This window comes from Siniperca chuatsi, linkage group LG3 (assembly GCF_020085105.1).
Source record: "Siniperca chuatsi isolate FFG_IHB_CAS linkage group LG3, ASM2008510v1, whole genome shotgun sequence".
NCBI classification, from domain to species: Eukaryota; Metazoa; Chordata; class Actinopteri; order Centrarchiformes; family Sinipercidae; genus Siniperca; species Siniperca chuatsi.
The window spans coordinates 1,281,195-1,295,000 of NC_058044.1; the positions used below are offsets into that span (position 1 = coordinate 1,281,195).

The following is a 13,806-nucleotide window of genomic DNA, read 5'->3' on the forward strand; positions in this document are numbered from 1 at the left end:
CCAGCTCCACCCCCACAATGTCACCGGCCTTACGGATCAGTTTGTTGAGTCTGTTGGCGTCCGCTACCCTCAACCTGCTGCCCTCAGCCTGCTGCCCTCAGCCTGCTGCCCTCAGCCTGCTGCCCTCAGCCTGCTGCCCCAGCATGCAACAGCATACAGGACAGCACCGGCCACCACAGACTCATAAAACATCCTCAGCATCGTCCGGCAGATGTTGAAGGACCTCAGCCTCCTCAGAAAACAGAGGCGGCTCTGGCCCTTCCTGTAAACAGCCTGAGTGTTCTTGGTCCAGTCCAGTTGATTGTCCACGTGTACTCCCAGGTACTTGGAGTCCTCCACAATGTCCACACTGACCCCCTGGATGGAAACCGGGGTCAGTGGTGTCTTGGCCCTTCGTAGGTCCACAATCAGCTCCTTTGACTTTGTGGCATTGAGCTGCAGATGGTTCTGCTCACACCATGAGACAAAGTTCCCCACCACAGCAGAGTCCTCAGAAACCTGCTGGAGGGGGCAGGACTCTGGACTCACCGGGCTGGACTCTTATTTATTATATTATTATAATAAATTATATTTATGTTTTGTTTAATATGATGCGCCTTTATTGTATAATCTGTAAACAAACAGAGTAGAAAGGGCCACGCTGCCAGGCGGAGCTGCTGCAGGACTGAACCGGGTCCAGGGTCCGGAGTCCTGCAGGCTGTGAGCGCGCTGCGGAGCGGGGGCGCCCCCTGCTGGCTGCGGACCCTCGGTGCAGGAACACCGACTGACAAAACACAACAAAAGCAGGCTGAACTATCGGCAACATCTCATGTGTTTCAGCGCACATCATGTGCAAACGGCAGCGCGCGCAGCACGCGAACGAGCTGCGGCAAGAATTCAAATCAGATGACGACGTTTAAAGTTGGATTTTTCTGTAATATTTCGGGTTTCCGGATATTTCAGACTCGCTTTTGTTTCTGTGTATTTTAATAGGCGTCGTGTCGCTGCGGAATCTCAGTTTTTAATTGTTGTATTTGTTTTTATTTTTGTTTATTACTTTGAGTCAGCGGAAGGATCCGCAGCCACGGGCGCCGCAGCAGCTGGAGTCGCACTGCCGCCCGACGGTGCGTAAAAAGCCTTCCGCCGCGGTGGTTAGACCCCGCTCGGTCTCCGCTGCAAAGCGACAGAAACCCGCCTCGCAGAAGCCATTTCACACGTTAAACCTGCTTCTAAGTCGGGGCGGACTCTGTCGCCGTTATCTGCGCCGTGTTACCGCCTGAAGCGACCGTACGTGACGCGGTGGGAGCGGAGAGACGAGCGCGACAGCGACACGGACGGAGCTGCGGCGAGCGGGCGAACAGCAGCACAACGACCTCCGGCTCCTGCTGACATTTTCTGTCCCGACACAGCAGCTGAAACACGGCCGATCTGAGCGGTGAGATGCCGGGGATGATGGACAAAGGCTCGGAGTATTTGGGGAAAGGTCGCTCAAACGGCACCAAGAGTCCGTCCAACGCCTCTAACGGACATTTTTCTGACGAGAGCGGCAGCGACGACGAACACGGTGAGTATAGCCTCGAACAGCCCCTCGTCGCTCCGCTCGTGCGCGTTTCTGAACGCGTTGATGTTTGAATAAAACGTTTCCCTGTGTTTGCTGTCGGTGTTTTCCAGATGTGGGGATGCGGGTTGGAGCCGATTACCAGGCCAACATCCCCGAGTTCGAGCCCGGTGAGGTTTTACAGTTTGTACCTGAGTGACGGACGGTGGTAGCCTCGGTGCAGGCACAGCGTCAGACTGCAGCGGCCAGACCGGACCGCTGTGATCCGCTGTGCGCGGAGCGGAGCCGAGGCTGCATGGCTCCTTTACTTTCCCTCCACATGCATCATTACAGCGTGTGATAATAATAATAATAATAATAATATAATAATAAGAACTTCTCGAGAAGAGAGTCAATATTTCACTTTCAATACCGACACATTTTCTTTTTTGTTGCATTTTCTCTTTGGCTTTTTGTGAAAGTTTGCACGGAGAAAATATATTAAATATCATAACGATACAGAATGATTGAAGCTGACAAACATATTTGATGTGTGTTAAAAAATCCGATTAAAATATCAGCCAGTGTTAGTTTGTTTCCCCCACAAACACGCAGAACTTAAATCACCATTTTTAATAAGAATCCCGCTGAAGACTTGTGACCAATATACTGTATAACACATGTATAGATGTATATATATCTGTATCTGTATATGTACACAGATATATACCGAGATATACACATATACAGCGGTGTGCAAAAGTGTTCGCCCACTTCCTCAGTTCTTATTTTTTTTGCATGTTTGTCACTTAAATGCTTCAGATCATCAAACAAATTTAAATATTAGTCAAAGATAACAAGTAAACACAAAATGCAGTTTTTAAATGAAGGTTGTTATTATTAAGGGAAAACTAAATCCAAACCTACATGGCCCTGTGTGGAAAAGTGATTGCCCCCTAAACCTAATAACTGTTTGCTCCACCCTTAGCAGCAACAACTGCAACCAAGCGTTTGCGATAACTTGCAGTGAGTCTTTTACAGCGCTGTGGAGGAGTTTTGGCCCACTCACCTTTGCAGAATTGTTGTAATTCAGCCACACTGGAGGGTTTTCGAGCGTGAACATGTCACTCTGTTTCAGGTTCCACTAAGTACTCGGACAAAGACGGCGGCGGGATGCTGGTTTGGTCTCCGTATCACACCATCGTCGACTCCAAACGTAAGTCAGCGTCTCCTCGACGCGGCTGCAGTCCTCCATCAGCTCCTCAGGTCACACTCAACCAACTGTGTGTGTTTTCCTCCGCAGTGGACGAATACATCGCGATAGCCAAAGAGAAACACGGCTACAACGTGGAGCAGGTGGGTCCGTCCGCATCGCGATGAGCCGGTACTCGGCGTGGCGTTTCTGGGCCTCGGGGAGGGTCGGGGGCTGCGAGGTTAGGACGGACTTTCTCCGTCACGAAGCTGCATTTCTGCCGATTAAAAAAAAATCTGGATTTTACTGTTGATGTGTGTTAATGAATCCTAATTAACCCGAGACAGCCCGCTCACCCGTGGGCGTGCCGAGTAGGTTCGTTCATGAGACGTGACGTCATCGTGATGTCACGGCTTTGTGAAAAAGCTCTAGCGGCGGCGAGATCAGAGCCCCTGAGACTGAAACCAGCTGCCGAGTCCATTTCAGACAAGACCGGCCTTTTCTAATGTGGGTGGGTTCATGTAGACCAAGTCTGGAGCGTAACACGGTGTGTGTGTGTGTGTGTGTGTGTGTGTGTGTGTGTGTGTGTGTGTCCAGGCACTCGGCATGCTCTTCTGGCACAAACACAACATAGAGAAGTCTCTGGCCGACCTGCCGAACTTCACCCCGTTTCCAGACGAGTGGACGGTGGAGGACAAGGTGCTGTTCGAACAGGCCTTCAGCTTCCACGGCAAGAGCTTCCACCGCATCCAGCAGATGGTGAGCGGCGGCGAGCGGCGGCGTCGTCGTACCGCCGCAGTCACAGAGGCGGTGCTGGAGAGCAACTCAGCTGCTGTTTACTTCATCACTACGTTAGCTACAGCTACAAGATTTGACAAGCGTTTAAAATTCAGCACTTTGTTAAAGATTAAACCCAGACTTTTTGTCTTAAATGAAATCAGATGTCTGTGAATTGTCGTTCCACCAAACGTCTCACGTGGTTTCGTTTTCGGTAACCGTTCAAATGAAACAGTATTTCACTACAAATCAAAGAGAACACAGATTAGCATATGAGAACTTCCCTCTCCCGTTAATCACCTCACGACTAATGTGACTGTGTTTCGCTCAGTTACCGGACAAATCCATCTCCAGCCTGGTGAAGTACTACTACTCCTGGAAGAAGACCCGCTCCAGAACGAGTCTGATGGACCGGCAGGCTCGCAAACTGGCCAACAGGAGCAACCAGGACGACAGGTGAGTCTCACGCCTGACGGCCACGCTTACACAAACGCCACGCTTGGAGTTTGAGAGTTTACTTTGTGAAACGGAGGGTCAGTTCTTGTTTCGGCCTCGGCAGGTTGTAGCTCGTTGCTCTGAACAGCAGGTGGCGCCGCAGCTCCGCTGGTGTCCCGTTAAGTTATTACTGCAGGACTTCAGAGGGGCTCAAGTCAGCGTTATTTATAGCTCAGTATCACAGATCTGCCTGAGGGGGCGACGCCCTCCGCCCTCCGAGCCTCGGGGCGTCTAATGCTCCGCCATTGGTCGGATCAAAGATGCGTCTCCGTCTTTGTCATGTCTTGTGTCGCTGTTCTTCTTCTGTGGTTTGACGTCGTGTGTCTGTTTGGGATCTCGGCTGTCTGCGGCGGCGGTTGTTGTTGCCGTAGCGATGAGGAGATGGAGGAGGCCAATCCCGTCGAAGCCAACGACAGCGACTACGACCCCAACAAGGAAACCAAGAAAGAGGTACGTGGACACACCTGAGCTGCTGTTGCCATGGCGATAACACACCTGAGGCCTCATTACAGGAAGTTCCTGTTCAGATCTTCAGTAGATTTCTTCTTAAAGATTTTACAAAACATTTTTAATGTTCTTACATTTATGAATTAGACGCAAAGTAGCTGCTAAACAGAGTCAGATCAGAAGACGTTTCTCAGTCAGTCTCTCGGTACGGCTGTTTGTCTTTATTACCGATGAATCCATAAAGTAATCAATTAACTACTTAATCTACAAAATATCGAGGTGAAGACAAATGACGTCACGCTTCCAAAGCTGCTTATTCTTTCTGACCAGCAGTGTAAAACCAAACCAGTACGGAATGTGTCAAACACTGAAGACATCAGTAAATATTATACCATTTATAATATTAATAGAACTATAAAACGTTATACCCCCGCCTCATTATAGATGCATAAGAACATTTGGAAGTGTGCTGAGGAGATGTGTGGGGAGAACGTTTAGATTGGTTTGATGAAGCGGTTGGTGGGAAAGGAAACAACTTAAAAAGCTTTTTGCGTTATTTTATTAGATTTGACAGGAAAATAATAAATACGATTCTTTTCAAGCTGCTAACAGCCGTTTGTCAGTTTCGGGACTCCGTAAAGTCTGTATCTCCGTCCCTGCAGACCCAGGTGGAGCCGGTGGTGCCGGGCTTGAAGGTGGCTTTGGGTCGGCGGGAGCACCAGACCCTGCAGCACCGACACCACCAGCGGTCTCGCTGCCGCCCCCCCAAAGGCATGTACCTGACCCAGGAGGACGTGGTGGCCGTGTCCTGCAGCGCCTCCGCCGCCAACACCCTCCTCCGTCAGCTGGACATGGAGCTGGTGTCCCTCAAGAGACAGGTAGGAGGCACCCCCCCCCCCCCCCCCCCTCCTCCTCCTCCTCCTCTTCCTCCTCCTGAGCCAGAATGAAGAATATATATATATATATATATATACACATAACCTTTAGGCCGTCATTAATCCAGTAATAACTACGAATATCCAGAGCCGAACCACAGGATCAGGATCCGATCCCGGCGTGTTCTGAGGGATCCTGATCCATTTCAAGCCTTTGTTTGTTTGCCCCGAGTACTTCAGCTGAGATGAAGGACGCCTCCAAAGCGCGCTGTTGTTTGAAAACGGTAAAAAGACATTTTGTTCATGCTGGAGATGAAGAGTGTGATCAAAGCTCCCTGCCACAGCTGATCCACACTGGCTCTGCTTTACAGACGTTACACAAACTACCGTAGAGGTCTCCGAACTGCGAGGCGCCTCCCCAGGGGCGAGCGGGAGAGCTGGGGGGGTAAAGACGGGACAGGTGCATGCAGGTGTTCTAACAGGAAGTTAGTTATTGTCAGACCTGAACGCACAGACGTGATTTCATCTGATGTCCGTCACAAATAAACATCCGTAAATCTCCTTAAATGAATCGTAACTGGTGTCGATGTCACAGCGCCCCCGCCGCCCGAACGCACGTGTTCTGGTCCTGTCCTCGGTTATCTGGTCCACCACAGCTAAGACCCTCTCTGAGGCACTGGGCGTGAATACCGTGTCCTGAAATGGCCGTCTCTGGGTCTCCCAGCGATGATCAAACACCGACTGAAAGGCCACAGGACATTAAAGCTTTTGCGTCCGTCGGAGGATTTTGTTAGAAGCCAGTCCAGCCGCTTGATGGGCTTTCTGAACCTGGGACAAATCAAATCCACGATAAGAGGGTCTACTGATGGATTTCTTAAGGTACGGGACTCTGTAATCTCTTGTTTCGACGGATCTCTTCCACATAATTAAGCCAGTTTGGTTTGTTTTCTTGTTGTTTTTTCAAACTCACCAGGCCTTCACAGTATTCATAGATATTTCATTTAAATCGACTTAGTTGTCTTTGCTCTATCTGTAATACGGTGATTTCATTTCACTTGCGTCCATGCTAGTCTCACTTTGAAAGCCCCTATAGAGCACCATATAATAAATGTAAGAGGACCCCGTCAAAGCAAAGCTGGCAGAGAGCTGTGCAGCCTCGCGGACTGCAGTAAGTATGCACTCTAACAAAAATAGAATAAATATCAGACGCAACCTCGAACTCCAGGGTTATGAAAATAGACTCTTCCTGAAGTTTAATACTGTGCTGACTGAAAGTACCTGACAAAACAAATCACAAGGTCCATTTAGTAGCTGTTCTGCAGTCGTCCCGGGGCGGTAGATGTTTCATTTGCCTCTTTTTCAGAGCACTTTGTGGACTTTTCGATCCATGTTGGCTTCAAAGTTGCCCAGAAAAAATGGGAATGTGCTGAAGAAGATGGTGTGAAGCAGTCAAAAGCTCTGGAACGTTTATATCAGGAATACTTACACTGAAGACAAACACAAATTAGTGCAAGAACACCTATAAACCATCACATTAGATGGGCTTAGCATTAGCACGCTAACATTAGCACGTGGCTATTAGCACAGTTAGCTCATTAGCATTTTGGCATTAAGAAAGGAGTGTTTGCATTTATTCTGCTGAAGCAGAGATTATTGCTAAAGTAACTCACCGAACAGTCAGACATCATCACAGGAAACACGAGTGAACTCAGCAAGACTAGCTAGGTCTGTGTGAGCACAGGTGAGCACAGGTGAAAGACCCCAGGTTTTGCCCTGAGTCGTCCTGTCTAATGCCTGTCCATGCTGCTGTTCTGCCTGGGCTGCACTGCCACCTGGTGGCGGTGCAGCAGGTAAAAGCCTCATTTCAAAGCAGAGAAACGGGGACGGTCTCTGACAGTTCTGCTGAAGCTCTGCCGGCTGTTTCTGTCTCGTTCTTCAGGTCCAGCTAACAGTGATGGATGAATGTATGTCGTTAGCAGTGAGGGGTATCCCGCGAGGGGCTTTCTCGTCATGATTCCCCCCCCCCAAAAAAAACGCCTTTGGCAATGGGATTCGTGGATGGAAATCTGCACGATTCGCACGTAAACGTTTGCTAGCCCACTACCACCAGTAGCTAGATCCCACCTCCTCCCTGTCGGCTCAGCACCGATGCGGGTAATGCCGCTGGAGGTTTTGAGGACAGCGTGTACTGTGTAGTGTGCTGGCATGGGAGAGGGAGGGAGGGGATGCTGCACGTGGTCACGTAGCTGATTGCAAGTGTTCCTTAAAAATAATGGTTCCAGTTAGAACCAATACTGGTTCTTTAATGGGGATGCAATGGGATAAACTCGCAGGGAACCATTTCAAAGCAGAGAAACGGGGACTGTCGGACGTGTTTTCTGTGAGTTCTGCTGAAGCTCTGCCGGCTGTTTCTGTCTTGTTCTTCAGGTCCAGAATGCCAAACAGATGAACAGCGGACTGAAACACGTTGTGGAGTCTGGGATTGAAGAGTTCAGGCTGCCCGAGGTACTGATCCAAACATGCCACCAAAACCACAACACATCATTTTGTCTGAAAGAGTAGCTCCACCCACCGAGCTGGGAATGCTTGTGCACACAGGCGTTTACTGGACGGGACGGTCCTACAGCGTCAGGCTGGACTTCCCCTTTAAAGGACGTTAACAGTAAAGTGCATGAAATTCACCAGAGCGCTGTTCTTCAGCTTAAAGCGCGTCGGACAGCGTTCGATGGTGTTCTCCACCTCCTGGTGTTTCTTTCATGCTAAGTCTTTCTAAAGTTTGTATCAACATCCCCTTTGTGCTACTGAGGTTTGATGAATCGCCACTAGAGGGCAATATGACCTTCACACCGCCGTCCTGTCTGTTTACTGTCAGTCATTTCAACTCTTTGGTCTTGTAGAGTAACCAGAAGGTGAACGCCCGCTGGACCACGGACGAGCAGCTCCTGGCTGTTCAAGGTGAGCTCCATCGCTGTTTGGGGGTCAGGTAACAGGTGTGAAAGGTGCAGGGAGCTGAAAGCCAACAAACCACACACACACACACACACACACACACACACACACACACGCGCGATGAAGAAGTTCAGAGCTTTTCGTGAAGGTGAAAGGTTTCCACTCTGTCTTTAAAGTGAAACAGCCGTTTGAGTGAAGGTGTAGTTTCAGTACAAGAGGCATTTAAATCCCCCAGATTCCAATCAGGTCCATTTGAAAGAGCCATCAAACATATTTAAATGTTTTACAGGAAGAGAAAAGAGGGATTCTGGTATGAAAACACTCAAAAATGATTGGTTTGATGTATTTTCAGCCTATGCTAAGAGATAACTGAACATTAAACGGGACTAGAACTAATCGCTGTGTTTTTAAAGCTGCAATAATCAATACTTTCATGTTAAGAATGGATCAGATGACTCCACGTATGTGATCAGGGTCAAACACAGAGGACTACCTCTCAGCTCTGTGGAGCCTTTTTGTATCTTCTGTTTCTGAGTCACGTTTCCTGTCTGGTTCAGTTTCAGTGTTTCTGCTGAACTCGAGCTGCTCGGCAGCAGCCAGACAGTCAGTCAGAGAGCAGCTGCTGAACGCAGCGCAGCGTTTAGCCGCTAAAGAGCCGGATGTTTCCCTCAGCAGCTGCTGGAGGCCGAACACAGACCGGACTTTATGACTTACATCGCACTTTACACTCAACACAGCTGATCCAAAGTGCTTTACAGACAGAGGAAACAAACTCAAGAGAAGAAAAGACAGATGGAAGATAATAATAATAATAATAATAATAATAATAGTAGTAGTAGTAAAGGCACATGGTCACACAGAGCTACAGAGACTTTAGGGAAATACCTGGGCTACAGTTAAAGGCGAGAGAGTAAGAGTGTTTTAAGGCGAGTGTCAGTAGCGAGGGGAGAATCGGACGGTGGGAGGAAGAGGCCCTGCCCCCATAACACTTAGTCCTGGATCTCGGGACAGACGGAAGTCTTTGGTGAGACGACCTCGGTTCCCTCACAGTGTGACGTGGGGACGGGAGTTACCGGGCAGCCAGTGCAGCGAGGCAAGAATCCTCGTTAAAACTCTTGCTGCTGCATTTTGAACTAGTTGGCCAGCTTCCCTCAGTCCTCAACCTCTGCCCAGAAACACCAAGTCAACAAATTTGCACCAGATAAAACCTCTGTCAATATTTTACTTCTTCTGCTGTGTATTTGGTGGCAGTTTACGAAGCGATTACATCCTTACAGACCGTCTGCGATGTTCTCCAGGTGTCAGGAAATACGGGAAAGACTTCCAGGCCATCGCTGACGTCATCGGCAACAAGACGGTGGGCCAGGTGAAGAACTTCTTTGTGAACTACCGGCGGCGGTTCAACCTGGACGAGGTGCTGCAGGAGTGGGAGGCCGAGCAGGGAACACGGGCTCCCAACGGAGACAGCGCCACCTCTGGAGAGGAGGGGAAGAACAGCTCTGCCACTCCGTCAGGGAAGAGCACCGACGAAGAGGACGAAGAGGTGAGACGTTTAACTGTGTTCGTGTTTGATCTGTTTTATGTACCACGTCGTGCGCACGTTCCGATGCACGCACTGCATACCTGTATGCTTCGCATTGCTGATGATCACTTTCCAAATCAGCAGTTTTTAGATTTTCATCCTTCCAGGCCGACGCTGCTTTCACTTTTTCTTTTAAATTAAAATCAGAGACGTGAAACTTGCTGCAGAGACAAAATGCACAACAGTCAACATTTAGTCTGCTTGCTTTGTTACGGCGTCCCCTGATAACGGAAACTGTCCTTGGCGGTTCCAAAAGACATCACAGTCTGCTGGGGGCGGGTTTAAACGTTTTTACGTTTACTTTTCACTTGACGTATTTCACTGCGGTTACTTACGAAATAAAACTAAACAGATGAAAGTCCCAGCAACACTCAGGAAGTGGCCACACAGTGGATTTCATGTCCTGCTAAATGCTGAAATATCCTCAGCGATCTGAGCATCTGAAGCGCGATATATATCGCACGTATAGTCATGTTTGATCTGAGTTGGGACCAGCAGAGCGTCCTGCTGCCAGCTGTTGCTCTGCCGAGCCCCAGTGACTGACGGGTGCCTGGAAGAATGGAAATCGTTTGACAAAGCAAAGGCGTAGTTTGGAAAATGTTCTGTAATTAAAGGTCTAAAACGTTTCAGTCCACCAGCATGATCTTTTTAAGACAGTGGACAGTTTCCAACCTGCTTTGGCTTGTGACCTTGTGACCTTTGTGACGTTTTTTACGGATGTCATGTCTGAGTTGTGAGCGGTTCAACCAGAGAGTGACGTGCAATCAGGCAAGCTGAATGTGTAATTATGGCCCCGCCCTCTCCTCTCTGCAGGGTCAGGTGACCTCCTCAGGTGCGTCTCCTGCCGCCTCCTCGTCTTCTTCAGCTCAGATTCTGGTGACGTCCAGCGCCTCCTCCACCTCCCTCCACCAGCCCCCTCCGCTCCTGCGGCCCTCCCTCCCGGCCACGCCCTCCCTGCACCGCCAGCCCCCGCCCCTCCAACAGCAGGCCCGCTTCCTGCAGCCCCGCCCCACCCTGCACCAGCCCCCGCCTCTCATCCGCCCCTCCAATCCCCTGCCCCCCCGCCTCAACCCCCGCCCTCCTGCTCCCATGACCCTCTGCGGCAACCCCGGGGGGTCAGGTCCAAGCTCCGCCCAGCAGCCCCCCGGCCTGGCCGGCCACCAATCAGAGACGGCTTCGTCTTCCTCCCTCCACTGACGAACGTCAGACTGAGTTTCTGCTGAGACAGAAGCTGCTGCGTTCAGGTCCTGTGGGAAAATCTGAGTGACTTTACTCGTCAAAACGACGATTTTCACTGCTTCTGATCAGCTTTTCTCCTCTAACCACACGGGGACATACAGGTGACGCGTTTACACAAAACAAAATCCAATCCAGGTGTTTATTATTTGGTGAACAGTATTTTAGAGGCGGAGGTTCGTCTTTCCCAGAGGACTTACATGCAGCGCACCTGCTGGTGGATGGACACCTGGTTTTAAAACATTTTGTAAAAGAGGTTTGACCAGAAGTCGTTCAGTCTTTAGGAATCTGTCAGTGCAGATTATTAAAGCAGAGCCTTTTCAGCCAACAACTAATCCTCATCAGACATGCGGCGTCCCACATGGTTCCGTCCTGGGTCCCTTCTTCTTCTCCACCTGGACATAACTGCATTAACCACAAACAGAAGTGGCCCTCAGCAGCACCTGTACAACATTTCAAAGCCAGTGCTTTAGTAACTCTCAGCTGCCTACTAGATACTAAAAGCTGGATGTTGCATTATTTTCTACGGCTAAATAATTAGGACCGTGAATCACTGTCATTTCTGACATTAAGACGTTTTTATTGATTTAATTTTACTATCACCTTTGTCTTTATCCTCGACCTCCCAGGGCTCGCTTCACGTATACTGCACGAGTCTCCGTGTCTCTCGTTGATTGGTCGGTCCACCGCACGCCACTTTGTTCTACAATAAATGATCGCAGCAAGTCGTGGCTGTACTGATCCGTATTCCTGCTCCCCAGAGGATGAACCCTTTAGATTTGAATGACCCCACGATCTTCCCTCTAGCGCCACCCTCAGGACAAACTTTACATTTTTTAGCTCCACTACTGGCGAGACTCTTAATAGATAAATCATCAGGATGTTGTCTGTTCATATCGTGGCTGAAATGGACTCTGCGGCCTCTAGGGGGCGCTAGCAGATCTTAAGTTAATTTTATTTATTTAAAATCACAAATCACAGATTTGGCAAAGCGGCTTTAAAATCTAGAAAAACTTGAGACTGACAGTCTTATGTTACGAGGATGAGTCTCGTGTTATTCTACATTCTTCTTACTTCCATGTTCAGCCTCAAACCATCATGTCCGTCTGTCCCTCAGTACTTCCTGTCTGCGGCGCTCAGCTGCGAGCCCATTGGTTCCTGCTGAAGACGTAAATCTTTAAATATATAGTTTCCTGTTTAAAAAGGCTCAGTCGTTTCCTCAAACAGCTGCTCGCTGTAGTTTTTATCAAACAGGAGGAAACAGAGCGTCTGTTGGGGACTATTTCCAGCGGCGGATGAATCCACATGTGGTGCTGTAGTGAGTGTTTGGGGCAGCAGGACGGTGTGTGTGGGACTGAGGCAGAATAAACTACAGTGTGTGTGTTCGTGGTGATGGAGGAACATGTCGCCCAGGGCAACAGAGCGGCTCGCTGATGTGTTTTAATAGTTTCTGGACGACGACGGAGGAAGAAGATCCATCAGCTGTGATTCACTCTGATGTTAGCAGAGACGTTCATGCTGGTTTGAGTCTGAACATGAAGAGAAGTACAGAATATCACCAGACAAGATCATGTGATTTGTTGTCACCCAACATGGCGGCGTGTCCATGGTAACCGGCGGTAAATAAGCTCCCCGACAGCCGTGGCGTTCGTGTGACAGGTGGAGGTCAGACTCACGGCCACGGCCTGTGTACAGTAGCATCGGACGTCGACGTGTACAGTTCGGTTTCTGTTTGAATAATCAGTGAGCCGCCGTGTCCGTCCAATCAGCCGTCAGTAACTCGTGAACTAACTGCGACAGAACAGCCGCCGCTTTTCGAAAAAAACACTAACGCGTCGCCCAGACGTCCTGCGGGACGCGCAGGACCCAGAACTCGTTTTCTGTAGGAGATGTTCCTCGCCGTTCTTCTTCTAGTCGTTCTGTCGAATTTTCTCGGAGTAGCTGTCGTTTCTCCTCGTGTTGAAGATTCATTTTGAAAGTGAAAACCACATTTCGCCGTCTGTCTGTTCGGTATTTATTCCTCCTCCTGGTGCTGCCAGTCTGGACTTGGTGTACAAATCATTGTGAAAGTGCTCTTAATGCTTTTTGGACAAACCTGTATTACATTAACTGTAACTGGAGTCGTAGAGTCCTCTGAGTTTCTGTGCAACCTGTCAGATATCGGTGTCGCGACGAAGCCGCCGTCTCTCGGAGGCTGGCGGCCGTCCTCATTAAAAACTTTGTACCATGTGACTGTTTCCTTTCTTCAGTCTCCGTCTTCTTCAGCTCCACCTGTACGATCCGACGCAGCTCCACCTGTACGATCCGACGCAGCTCTGCCGAAACCAGGTCACCATGTTCAGGTTTCGGGTGACGTTGTTGGAAATTACTGAGGTCACAGTTAAAGGTGGAGATGAAGCTGCGACGCAGTCCAGCACCATCACTCAGTCCAGCACCATCACCCAGCTCAGTCCAGCTCAGTCCAGCACCACCATCAGAGCCGGATGGTGCTGGACTCAGAGGGACGAGTCAGCTGAAGTTGCAGATTCTGATTATTAAAATATAATCAGCTGATAAACTGTGGTGTTTATAAAGTCACTGCAGCAGCTCCACCTGCAGCAGCAGCTCCTCCTGCAGCAGCTCCACCTGCAGCAGCAGCTCCTCCTGCAGCAGCAGCTCCTCCTGCAGCAGCAGCTGCAGCAGCAGCTGCAGCAGCTGCAGCAGCTCCACCTGCAGCAGCAGCTCCACCTGCAGCAGC

At 49.7% G+C, this 13,806-nt stretch overlaps 4 protein-coding genes across 10 annotated transcripts in view; 3 read left to right on the forward strand and 1 right to left on the reverse strand.

Moving 5' to 3' along the window:
- kcnh1b (potassium voltage-gated channel, subfamily H (eag-related), member 1b) overlaps positions 1 to 7,713 on the reverse strand; it is a 58,539-nt gene extending 50,826 nt beyond the window's left edge. The window contains exon 1 of the mRNA XM_044189320.1: positions 6,973 to 7,713. The gene's annotated coding sequence lies outside the window, so the exon portion shown is untranslated. The remainder of the gene's footprint in view (positions 1 to 6,972) is intronic.
- The window catches only part of LOC122873026 (NACHT, LRR and PYD domains-containing protein 12-like), a 657,912-nt gene that overhangs the window by 432,021 nt on the left and 212,085 nt on the right, over positions 1 to 13,806 (forward strand). The window lies entirely within an intron of this gene.
- Positions 1 to 13,806, forward strand: part of LOC122873028 (NACHT, LRR and PYD domains-containing protein 12-like) — a 1,034,258-nt gene that overhangs the window by 234,664 nt on the left and 785,788 nt on the right. The gene's annotated exons all lie outside the window — the stretch shown is intronic.
- rcor3 (REST corepressor 3) lies at positions 655 to 13,298 on the forward strand. 3 transcript variants are annotated; one of them, XM_044189358.1, is made up of 12 exons: positions 659 to 1,543; positions 1,651 to 1,707; positions 2,655 to 2,732; positions 2,820 to 2,872; positions 3,306 to 3,467; positions 3,817 to 3,941; positions 4,352 to 4,430; positions 5,090 to 5,305; positions 7,730 to 7,807; positions 8,200 to 8,257; positions 9,529 to 9,794; positions 10,647 to 13,298. In XM_044189358.1, the coding sequence occupies exons 1-12, from the start codon at positions 1,420 to 1,422 to the stop codon at positions 11,028 to 11,030; spliced, it is 1,680 nt and encodes a 559-aa protein (XP_044045293.1). In that variant the 5' UTR covers positions 659 to 1,419; the 3' UTR covers positions 11,031 to 13,298. The 3 variants fall into 3 exon arrangements, with proteins under 3 accessions (XP_044045292.1, XP_044045293.1, XP_044045294.1); XM_044189359.1 differs by having other exon boundaries at positions 668 to 1,543; positions 9,550 to 9,794; XM_044189357.1 differs by having other exon boundaries at positions 655 to 1,543; positions 2,655 to 2,872; positions 9,550 to 9,794.